This window comes from Prionailurus bengalensis, chromosome D1 (genome assembly GCF_016509475.1).
Source record: "Prionailurus bengalensis isolate Pbe53 chromosome D1, Fcat_Pben_1.1_paternal_pri, whole genome shotgun sequence".
Taxonomy (NCBI): Eukaryota; Metazoa; Chordata; class Mammalia; order Carnivora; family Felidae; genus Prionailurus; species Prionailurus bengalensis.
The window spans coordinates 89,968,232-89,980,983 of NC_057346.1; the positions used below are offsets into that span (position 1 = coordinate 89,968,232).

Consider the following 12,752-nt stretch of genomic DNA (forward strand, 5'->3'; position numbering starts at 1 on the left):
CTGCGGGGCAGAATGTGACCTACCCTTCCCGCATGCTGTGTTTTGCCCTGGTGTCACTGAAGTAGACTGTATCTGATCTTATCAAACTAGAAGAGACAAACGTTGCTCCTTGACAGCTGGCCTGTGGCCATTTACTGAAACCAAGGCAAGGAGCCCCTGATTGACATCCTTACTTTTCCTGCCTAGGTTGTATGAGAAGGTCCTTCCTGTGTTCCTTTGGGAAATCTGAATCTGCTCTCCCAAGGGTGTACGTTCTCCTTCTGTAAGAAAACTAACTGGGGGCTCTTTGTCTGTGAGAGCTCAGTGGGTACCGTGTAAAAGGCACACAATACATGTTCAGGGTTACTGTCATCTGCACCTGCAGAATAGTTCTGCTGATGTTCCCTGTGTGCCCGGAGAATACGAAGTTCTTTCTGTGTATTGTGGAGACTTCACAGAAAATATCTGTGAGAAAGATATTATTACCTCCGTTCTACAGACGAAACTTTCACCTTTCTGAGCTTCAGAAACACAGTTATTAGTCAGTACTCAAACCTGTTTCTCTACCACAACAGATTCCGTGAGGTTTACCGTTTTGACATGTAGCAAAGGAGACCTGCGTCTCAGTGCCCTTTCCTCGGTGTTCTTGGTGGTGTGCCGTTGTTTGGTTTTGATGGTGAACAAATAACTGTGGTTTTGCAAGGAGAATGCTCAAAAAGGGAAGTGGAATGGAGGAGGAGGGCTAAGTCTTATTTTAAAATTGCTTTAGTCTTCAGCAGGTAATATAGGCCTACTTAGTATATTCAAGTCTAAAAGGGTTAAAAATAGTATTTCTGTTTAGTTATCCCTGAAACTTTCAGTGTCAGTTCCCACCTCCCACCTCCTGCAGGATAATTTCTGAGGCAAAAACTGTCTTTTTAGCTTATGCACAGGTTAAGATGGAAGAAAAGCAAGAGAACAAGGTAAACTGGAAGCTCTGACTCTTACTCCTGTTACAGGTCCTGGGTGTCTCTGGGGGATTCCTTCTTTCACATTTCTGCGGGGGGGGGGGGGTGGTCACTCAGAATTATTTTTCTGCTCACTCAGGAAGAGTTGTGTTCAGAAGTTTGTGATTGCTTTCTTTATTGCCAGCCTGGGGTCAGGCAAGGAGAAAGGCCTGTAAAGAGCAAGCAGTAGACTGAGTGGACTCTCAGTGAGCCTAGCATTCCCGTTGAACTGTTCTCCGGTGCCTCCAGTTCAGCACCACTGGGTTTCAGTGACACCGGGTTTCACATCAAGTTGTCATGGCAATAGAGTCATAGCAGCTGACAGCATGAACAGGCAGCCCTGGGAGGAGAGGACGCTTGGCGGTGGTGCCACAACCATCGTGGCTAGATCTCCGTCTCTCACAGTAAGAGCTGCTCATCAGTCTGCTGTGACCATGTCTCTCTCAGATGACTGGGGGCACACAGTTGCTGTCTGCTTCACAGCTGATTGGCAGATTCACTTCAGTTGTTTGTTAGGACCTTTCCAGTACAAAGCCTTTAGGCAGCACGGTCCTGAGCCTCTAATGCTGTGAGTGTATGTGCATGCGTGCGTGTACATGTATGTTCATATTTGCATTTGGGGGAGGGAAAACCATGAAGGAGGAGATTCGGAAGAAGCATAGAACAGGTTCATATGCATGAAGCTGTTAAAGAAGAGAGTACTTAGGCTCAGGTACCAAAATTTACAGTCACAGGAAGAAGCACTCTAGCATAAAATGAAGGAAGGCTGGAGTATTCTGACTGGAATACGGGGTTCCTACCTGAATCGAAGGTACACGCCAAACCAAGGACTGCCTAAGACGAAGCAAAGTCTAAACACCAAGGAGGAGGGAAGGGAGGATCAGCCGGAATTTCTCTGGGGCTTAGGATTCTGGTTAGCAAGTTTGAGGTACGAGTGAGAGTGGGACTGAACTAAAGGGCCTGAGGGGGGTGGGTGGCAGTTGGAGCTAAAGTGAAGAGTGTGGGTCTGGAGACCGGGTATAGGTATTTGGTGGAGAGTCATGGAAGGGAATGCAAAGAAAGGGGTTTTCATAGATACAGGGCAGACTTCTTTAGCCACTGTGGTGGAGGAGAGGCAGATGTGGGATGGCTTCTCACATTTAGTCGGAACGTATTGACCACCATTTTGTGCAAGAGCCTAAGCAAAGGTGTCATCGTTTCTCCTCTAGATACTAAGTCAAAAGACCTGTTATCTGGTGGAGAAAATAAAACTGAACTCCGGAGTTTAGAGCCTGGCTGATTTCCTAAACCCTGGTGTCATTAAGGGGGAAGGCAGGGAATAGGACAAGGTCTGAAGGGAAAATATGGAAGAATAATATTGTGGTTAAAAGGCAGATGTGTGGTCAAACTATGTGGGTTCAAACTCCAGGTCTGCCACTTACTCTGTGTGAGTTTCTCACCCCCTCTGGACCTCAGTTTCTGTATTTGTAAAGTTGATGGAATAATAACTGCCACCACTTGGTATCATCATTGTGATGACTAGTTGAAGGAAAACACGTGAAATGCTTCCATAGTACTTAATATCTGGCCCCTCAGACCAGGCAGCAGGAAAATGTTGAGGAGGAGGAAGAGGTCTCAGTTTGAGGCTTAATGGTTTGAGTAACAGAAAAGCACCCAGGTAGAGCCACACATCAAAAGGAATTGCGACACTAGAGGCCTGAAGAGAAAATCGAGGTTTGGGAGCCATCTGTGTGGAGGCAGTAGCTGAATTGCAAAAATGGGATGAAATGACTAAGGAGGAAGGTGTGGAGAGAAGGTGGTTTGACCACAGAGGGTGTTTGACGATGTCTGGAGGTGGGGCGCGGCGCTACTGTCACCTCCTGCGAAGAGGCCGGGGTGTTGCTACGTATTTCACAAGGCACAGGACATTTCCTCTACACGAAGAGTTGTCAGCTCCGAGTATCAATAATGCTGAGGTTGAAAAAACCCTGGTTAGAGGAGTTTCTCAATCATACTCACCTAGAGAGAGAGGGTAGAACTGCAGGGAGGGAGCCGATATACAGAAAGCCCGAGAAGTCCAGGGTCACAGAAACCCTGGAAGGAAATTAAAGACTGAGGGACATGGGTGGTGTCTAAATGCTGCAGACAGGTGACTAGTGAGGTTAAATGGAGTTGGTGACTAGTCGACTCTTTAGTGGTGTTCATGAGTGGGTTTTAGGTGACTTTCTAAATAAGCTTGGTGGTTAAAGGTAGGAGAGAGGGTAATTGCTTGACAGGGCAGCATTGTCAAGGGAAAAGTTTATTTTATTCTCTTCTTTACTTCTTGTTTTGTGTCCCCTTTAGAATTTCTGTAGCAGATTCCTAGTCTCCCAAAAGCCCCTCTAGTTTTGGCAACAAATGTGATTAGAGACAAATCCAAATTGGCGAAGCACTGCTCCAGGAACGTTAAATTTATGCAGTTATATCATTTTAGAAATAAAAGGGACACTGTTTGGCTTTTCACTTTTAGTAACTCAGGAGCCTGGGGCCCTGAGAGATTCATCGGTGATTGCCCCAAGTCACCTAGCTGGTTGGTTCCAGAAGACAGGACTGACTCCCTCAGGGCCTCTGACTTCTCATCCTGAGTGCTCTCCTCTGTGCAACTACTAGAGTTGCTCTCTCGTCGTCTGATACTGGTTCGCAGGGGCTCAGTTTCCTTTTCAGGGGCATGGTGCTCTGTGGGGTGGCTGTCAGGGCACTGACCTGGAACAGGGGCGACTGAGGCGAATCTTGGCTCCACAGCTTAGCTGCTGCCTGACACTGGGCAGGTGACTTAATCACTGTGGGCTTCAGTTTCCCTTAACATAAAATGAAAATGTTATTACCTACCTGAAAGTTAGACTAGAAACACTTGTAACAGCACCTGGAACACTGACTACACGTGGTAGCTCTTAGTATTTTCATTGTCATTATTCATAAGGCCCTGTCTCTGTCATGGATTAAAGGATCCGAGAATGTCCAATGATGGAATCAGGCCAAAGTTAGGCATACCTTCTCTTTTCACCCAGTGTTGCTTCTAACTCCATCTCCCACTTTGTAATAAAAGCAGTATCATGAGGCTTAGTGCTCCTTGGTTATATGAGGTCCTGAAGCAGATGTCCATTTCTCATTGATGAGCCTGATACTTCTCTAAAATATGTGGCTTCACACTTGGTTACTCATCGGATCAGTTAGTTAGATCTTTCTTAGAATTTTTCAAGACGCTGAAACCTGCTCGTCTGAGGAGCCTCGGGAGGACTGAAGCTCCCATGGAAGAACCTTCAAATGACGGGAGTAGCATGTGCTAAGTGCTTGACTGTTGTGGAAGCCACTATTTTAATGGGCTTAAGTTGAAAAGGGCTTAAAAAAAAAACCCTTTGATTTCTTATAGAAAAGGGAAGTCCGATTAGGAAGGAAGGGTCCGTTATTAACTGGGAAGGCAAAGAATGAAAATGTTGATGTGCTTGAGACGTAGAAGAACTTGAATTGGCCTGGCCCTTTGGATGCTCACTTCACCCCCCAGACCTTTTCTAGGCTCCATTTCAGTGGCTATTTAGTTTTGTTTTAATTGTTTAACTTTTTTTTTTTAAATAGACTTTTAAAGAGCAGTTTTAGATTCAAAATTGAGCAAAAAAAAAAAATAACCAAGTTCCCATATACCTTCTGCCTCCACACACTTAGCCTCTTCCACTCTCAATGTTTCACACCAGAGCGGTAGATAAATTTGTTACATTTGATGAATCTGTATTGACTTATCATTATCACCCCAAGTCCATAGTATACATTAGGGTTCACTTTTGGTGTTATATATTCTGGGGGGTTGAATGAATGTATAGTAATATGTCATCTCCCATTATAGTATCATACAGAGTATTTTCACTGTCCTAAACATTCTCCATGTTCTGCATATTCATCTTTCCTTCTTCCCGGAATTCTGACATCCACTGATCTTTTTGCTGCCTCCACAGCCTTTTCCAGAATGTCATGTAGTTGGAATCATACAATGTGTAACCTTTTTACATTAAATTCTTTAATTCAGTAAGATGCATTTAAGGTTCTTCCATGTGTTTTCATGGCTTGGTAGCTCATTTCTTTTTAACGTCGAATGGTATTCCATTGTGTGAATATATCAGTTTATTCGTCGGTTCACCTACTTGAAGACATCTTGATTGCTTCCAAGGTTTGGCAGTTATGAAGAAAGCTACTGTAAATACCCCTCTGCAGGTTTTTGTGTGAACACAAGTTTTCAGCTCCTTTGGGTAAATACCAAGGAGCATCATTGCTGGATCATGTGGTAAAGGTATGTTCAGTTTTTAAGAAACTGCCAAACTCTCTTCTAAAAATGGCCGTACCATTTGGCATTCTCATCAGCAACGAATGAGAGTTCCTCGTGCCCTACATCCTTGTCTGCATTTGGTGTTGTCAGTGTTCAGATTTTGGCTATTCTAGTAGGTGTGTAATGACACTTCATTGTTTTAACTTGAGTTTCCCTAATGACATGATGTTGAGCATCTTTCCTATGCTTATTTGCCATCTGTATATCTTCTTTGGTGAGGTGTCTGTTCAGGTTGTTGGCTTCTTTTTTAATTGGGTTGTTTGTTTTATTATTGTTGCATTTTAAGACTTCTTTGTATATTTTGATAACAGTGCTTTATCAGATGTGTCTTTTACAAATATTTCTCCCAGCGGGCGCCTGGGTGGCTCAGTCAGTTGGGCGTCTGACTTCGGCTCAGGTCATGATCTTACAGTCTGTGAGTTCAAGCCCCAAGTCAGGCTCTGCGCTGACAGCTCAGAGTCTGAAGCCTGCTTCAGATTCTGCCTCCATCTCTGTCTGCCCCTCCCCTGCTCTCACTGTGTGTCTCTCTCTCAAAAAAAAAAAAAAGAAAAAAAAGAAAAAAAAACCCCAAATACTTCTCCTAGTCTGTAGCTTATCTTCTCCTCCTTTTAACAGTGTCTTTCACAGAGAAGTTTTTAATGAAATCCAGCTTGTCACATATTTATTTCATGGATAATGCCTTTGGAATTATATTTAAAAAGTCATCACCATGCCCAAGGCCATCTAGATTTTCTCCTGTGTTATCTTTTAGGAGTTCTATAGTTTTGCATTTTACATTTAGGTCTCTGATCCATTTTGAGTTAATTTTGGTGAAAGATGAAAGGCCTGTGGCTAGTTTAATTTTTTTTTGCACATGGATGTCCAGTTGTTGTAGCACTATTTGTTGAAAAGACTCTTTTTCCATTGTATTGCCTGTGCTGCTTTGTTCAAGGGGTTTCTGTGGGTCTATTTCTAGGCTCTCTTTCGTGTTCTATTGATATATTTGTTTGTTCTTTTACCAGTTCCACACTGTCTTGATTACTGTAGCTGTAGAGTAAGTCTTGAAGTCGGGTAGTATCCTCCACCTTTGTTCTTCTCCTTGGATATTATGTTGACTCTTCTGGGTCTTTTGCCTCTCCATACAAACTTTGGAATCATTTTATCAATATCTACAAAATAACTTGCTGGAATTTTTATTGGCATTGCATTGCACCTATGGATCAAGTTGGGAGAACCGACATCTGACAATATTTAGTGTTCCTATCCATGAATATGGATCTATTTAGTTCTCCTTTGATTTCTTTCATTAGAACTTTGTAGTTTTCCTCATACATATTTTATTAGGTTTATACTTAAGTATTTCATTTTGGGTTGCTATTGTAAATGGTATTGTGCTTTTATATTCAAACTTCATTTGTTCATTGCTGGTACATAAGAAAGTGATAGACTTTTGTATATTAACTCTGTATCCGGCAACCTTGTTTTAATTCCTTATTAGTTCCAGGAGTTTTTTGGTCAGTTCTTTGATATTTTCTACATAGACCGCTATGTTATTTGTGAACAAAGACAGCTTTATTTGTACCTTTCCAATCTGTAAACCTTTTATTTCCTTTTTTGTCTTACTGTATTAGCTAGGACTTCCAATATGATGTTGAAAAGGAGCTGTAAGAGGACACATCCTTGCTTTGTTCCTGATCTTAGTAGGAAAACTGTAGTTGCTCATTATTAAGTGTGACATTAGCTACAGATTTTTTGTAAGTGTTTTTTATGAAGTTAAGAACGTTTCCCTCTGTTCCTAGTTTGTTGAGAGTTTTTAAAATCATAAGTGGAACTTAGATTTTATCAAATGATTTTTCTGCATCTATTAATATAATCATGTGACTTTTCTCCTCTAGCCTGTTGACATGATAGATTATATGAACTGATTTTCAAATGTTGAAACAGCCTTGCATACCCGAGATAAATCCTGCTTGGTCATGGTGTGTAAGTTTTTTATAACATTGTTGGATTCAATTTGCTAATATCTTACTGAGGATTTTTCTTTGAGCTTCATTTCTTGTTAAAAATTACTGTTCAAGAAAAGTGTCACACATTATTATAGGAAATTTGGACTGCAAGTGAAAAAAAAAGAAAAATACTCTTAATCCCATTGCTCTGAGGTAACCACTCTCCAACATTTTGGTGTATTTCTTATTGTCTTTTATAATAGAAATATTAATAACAGCAACAGTAAATATCATTATTACTTCATTGAGTGGATACTTGAAGTAACTAATTGATGTGAGGTAGAGATCCCATGGTGCTGTATTTACACAACGGGATAATGAAAGAAAGTAAGGATATACATGACTGCTTTTGTCTAGAGTCTTTTGATGAAGATAAGAAAAATGGTTTAAGGAAGAGATTAAATATTCACCTTAATTACCTTTTCTATACCCTCCTCAGTGCCCCATCGTAATATCCAATCAATTCAGGCTTCTAACTAGGTTGTCAGGAAAATACTTGACCTCACTCAGAATGTGAGTAATGGAATGTAGTTCATAGTTTGTGTCTGCTGTGTTTCTAGGCTGCTGGATAATTTTCCAAGCCTTAGGAATGAGCATTGGTTTTAGTCACAGGTAGTGGCTATTCTTCTCATACACAAAAGACACTGAAAAAGGACTTTATCCTCCTCATTGATGAAGCTCTTCCCTCACCTGCCCTCACTGGAGCCTGATAGAGATTTGGACAGTGCTCTCATGCAACAAAATGCCAGAATAAATACTAGAGGCTATATAGAAGCCTGAACTTTGAGATTCCCAACATGAAAGTTTCCATGGACACTGGCACGCAGGGAAGGGCAGTGTGCTGGTGGGAGTGAAGACAGACTGCAGCATCTGAAAAAATTCCATTTCGTGCTTTTTTATTTTTCTATTTTAGACTTGTAGTCATTCAGAAAAGGAAAGGGGGAGTAAAAGTGGACTTCTTGACCTTTGGGGGAGGAATTTAGAATCTTCACAAACCATTTCATACAGTTCACACTTTTTTAGGTCATTTTTGGAGTAGACCCTTTAAACTTACTTGCAGGAAATTTGTCTAGTAGAACAAGTATTTCTGACTCTTCAATCAGTGTAGACTCTGATGCTTTTCTTTTGTGTAGCTTTCTTGCTCCTGACCGTGTTCCATCTTTCTCAGTTCCTGTCAGCAACACTTTTCTGGAACAAATCTTTCTTAAGCTATGATGCTTTCTAGCTAGTGTGCTTTTTCCCTTTTGAAAAAATAATCTGCCTATAATACAAAAATAAACATTGGTTTGCTACAAGCCAGCTAGCTAGGAGTTAATGGCTTATAGCCCATGTCAAGCATACTGAATGGTGTTGTTTTTAAGTACAAGCTCTTAATTCAAGGTTTTATGTGTTTAATTATGTATGTGTAAAGTGCCAGTCTGTATGCCTCTTGGGTCCAGCCTGGCTTGGAAATATTAACTATGAGAGCATATAGATGTACCATGGGATAAAACTTAACCTCTTCAGATGTGCATCCTTTATCCCAAGATTCACTTGTGGGGAATAACATCTCAGTGGGGATAATATCAGTGCTGCCTGTTAACCAAGGAAACATCTCAATTAGGAAGAAATAAATTTGAAGGATCTGAAGCAGGCAGAAAGGGATCATTACAGGCGGTAATGTTGTCGCACAAAATATACTGGGGTGGACCAAAGGAAGTTGATTTCTAAACTTGACTTTATTACTGCACTTCTGTGTGTGTGTGTGTATGTGTGTATGTATTACCTATAAAATGAAGAGGTTGGACTCCGCTCTGATGAGCTCAGATCTTCACTTGTTATAACTATTCACAAATAAGCCCTCAAGTTTTTCAAATTACAATGCTGTGTTTAAGTAATTTTGGTAAAATTCTATGTTTAAATAATAACATAGTTTCTCACCCTAATGCAACCATAACAAAGATATATCAATTTGTGTGTAACCCACGGCTTTTAAGTTTCAACAGCTTAGGGGCCAGTTGACCAAAGGAAGCAAAATCCTTTTAGGGTTTCATTTGTGTAGAGGACCCAGGTACCTCAGGGGAGATTTTGCTGGAGACCACTACCAGTGCCCTAGGAATTACTTTAAGGAGGAGGAGGAGATTTTTCTTTTAAGCAGAATAGTTCTATTTGGGGTTCTGTTATATTTCAGGGTTCCACATTAAGATTTTGTTTGGGGTAAGAGAAGTTTTGGGCTTTAAAAAAGTTTAACAATTACTAGTAGATCCTATAAAAAAGGGAATCTTTTACATTGCCAATTTCACCGTTCTGTGGTACACCCACCCTTCTCTTCTCTGCATATGTGGAGTTTTCTTTTTTACTAACACTGTATGTAATACAGTTAGGAATATAAGACTATCACTCTCACCTTTGGGGAGCTATAGGATAGAGGCTGAAGAAGTTCCAAGAAACCCACTCAGAAATGATGTCAGTAGAGGTGCTGACAGGAGGAGTCTGCTGCTCTTGGAGAACTGTGAAGTTTGTAGCAGAATGGAGTTTTGATGGCAGGGAGGTGTAATAAAACTTGAAAAGGAATTTTGAAAGTTGTTTCACTCCTGCCATTGGTAGGAGTCCTTTCTCCTGACTACTCAACCTGTCACAAGCCAGGTACCCCGGGAGTCCCTTCTTTGGCCTCTGAATTTGAATGGATGCTAAGGCCCAGAAATCTGTTCTTATCATTTTGAAATAGGCTCGAGAATGCCTATTTGTTAATTAGTAGGGAACAGGAGTGAAAAGGATAAAGGTTTTATGGAGTAGGTTATTCTGCCTTCAATTCTTATTTGTGGATGGTCTGAATAAGATAAACTGTACAGAATAAATGTTGGAAAACCTATGTAAAGCAATGGGAAGTCGAGAATTTGACTTTTTTTTTTTTTTTTAAAAACCCATGATTTAGTCACCTGCTGCAGTCTAGTCACACCTTTCCTGACTGATAGCAGCTTCTGACTCAAACCACACGTATACGTGAGGGCTAGTAAAATAGGTTGTGAGTCAGTTTTTATTGTGTTCTCATTTTTAGTCACTTGTAACTGTTGAGCGATTTTTTCAGGCACTCAGAAAAGTTCATCTCTTAGCTAAAACTTTCTAGGTTTAGTCTCCAAGAGAAGGTCTTAGATCTTAGAAGATGTAATTTATTTCAAGGTTACAGATTCATTCGTAAAAGATCATCATAAAGTAGAAGAGCCTTGAAATAAACACACTAAAAATAAAAAGATATTATATAAATAAACACAAATCACAGTTCTCAAATCTGATACAGAATTTGCAGGGACATTAATAACATTTAACACTCCCCCTCCCCTTTTCTTTAGCACGGGGAGAGAGTATAATGAATTCCTGAGGGCTCATGTCACTTAGTCACTTGATGTGTGAAAGGATATGGATACTGTCATACAGGCTTTATTTTGTATTGGTGTTCTTATGGCAGTGTTACAAAAGCTGCTTAAAGTATCAGGCCTCCTTCACTTTTTAAGAGCTAATTAAAAATGGCCCCATCTTTCCCTCTTCTTTAGACTTTCTCTTCTTCAGTCTACTTTTTAGGTTTTCCCAGTTTGACTTTTCCTTCCCAGAGACTATTATAGTGAACAGAGCACCACGGGGACAGGAAGATTGGTGTCCCCTGCATCTTTTGCAAGTCCCCTGCAGCTGCATCTGTCTCCTTATCTGTAAAAGAAAGCTGTCACATAGGTGACAACTACTTTCTCTTTCAGCTCTAAAATTCTCTACTGGCCTTTCTTCTGTCCACTGCTCTACCTTTTCCCTATTCCCTACGTTAGCTATTCACCATGCATAGTGGTTTGAAAGTACTCCTCAGATAAACATGGTCGTTGGGAAACATCAGTAAGTGTAGTTACTGGTAAGAGACAAGAGTTTAGAAGTTCTTGTTTTGGTAGTTTCTCACTTTGTTTACCTAATGCCCTAGCCATGTATAGCTTGCAGCCATATTTTATTTGGTTGGCTCGGTGGTTGCTGCAAAATAAATCTGTAATATAATTTTACTCATCAGAGAATAAAAATTTTAAGGCTTGACATTATCTAATATTGGTGAAGGTGTAGAGAATGCTTACTTTCACACATTGTGGGAATGAAATTGGTACATGTTTTTTTGGAGGGCAGTTTAGCTGTTATCAGTCAGTATTTTTAGAGTACATATAAATTGATTCGGTGACTCCAAAAGTCTCTGAAAAAAACTCATATGCAAATACTAAGATCTATCCAAGGATGTTCATTACTGTGTTGTTTGTAATAGCAAAAGTTTGGAAATATCTTGTATTTCCACTAAGAAGGAAAATATTTAATGGGTATGTTTGACTTTTTATTTATATATGCAAGTATTCATATTGTATACATACATATCATACAGACATTTAAAATAAAACAAATGAAGTTGATCTGTATGTACTGACATAATTTAAATAGAAAAGACACATAACGTATGTTCACTATGACCCATTTATATAAAAAGAACATAATTGTATACATATATGTATATAACTGGATAGGAAATGGCTGGAAGGTTACATACCAAACTGTTAACACTAATTACCCTCCAGAGAGAAAAATGGTATTGAGATGGAGAGAGGGGAGTAAGTTCATTTTTTATAATTTACACTTACCTATTAAATTGTAAAAAGTAATATGTATTATTGGTATAAAAATGAACAAAAGGAAAAGCAAAACGGGAAGGATATGGAATTATTTCATAAAGATTATAAAAAAGGCAAGAAGATTAGTAAGAAATTCATCGACAATATCAGGCGAACATTGTTTAGGGGATATTCCTAAAACTTCAGGATCAGATAGGAAACACTTTTGGCCAGGGCGGTCCAGCACTTACAGTAGCAGCTCTGCCGTTCCATTTCTCTGTGTGTCCAACTCCTTATTCTTACTTGTCTGTGTTCTGCAGGTAACCCGGGACCAGATGAAGGTGTTTATACAGCAGGAATTTAAGAAAGTTCAGAAAGTGATTGCTGATGAGGAGCAGAAGGCCCTTCATCTAGTGGACATCCAGGAAGCAATGGCTACCGCTCATGTGACTGAGATACTGGCAGACATCCAGTCCCACATGGATAGGTTGATGACTCAGATGGCCCAAGCCAAGGAACAACATGATACCTCTAATGAATCAGCTGAGCCAAAGGCGGAGGTAAAGGAGAATGCCTATAATTATTCGTAGCAGAAGTTGGAGGAAACGGACTGCTGTGTTTGTTAGCTCTGGAAGTTCTCCTTTGTGGTCCATAAACATGAGTGAATTGAAAGCTCAGATAGGGTGTAAGTGTTTAGATCGGTGTATAAACCAATATGGAAGTATTGGCTGCTAGGGCCTACACTCGGCAACTGGAGCTGGCAAAATATTTGTCTACGATGACTTAAAGGAGTATAGTCGATAGGGCAAATACTAATCACAGTTAAGGAGGGAAGTGAGAAATCAGAGTCACAGAAGAAGGCAGT

At 40.2% G+C, this 12,752-nt stretch overlaps 1 protein-coding gene across 2 annotated transcripts in view; it reads left to right on the top strand.

Moving 5' to 3' along the window:
- The window catches only part of TRIM44 (tripartite motif containing 44), a 109,903-nt gene that overhangs the window by 31,696 nt on the left and 65,455 nt on the right, over positions 1-12,752 (top strand). For both annotated transcript variants that reach the window (XM_043580967.1, XM_043580965.1), the window contains exon 3: positions 12,208-12,447. In XM_043580967.1, the coding sequence (XP_043436902.1) occupies positions 12,208-12,447 (240 nt within the window). The remainder of the gene's footprint in view (positions 1-12,207; positions 12,448-12,752) is intronic.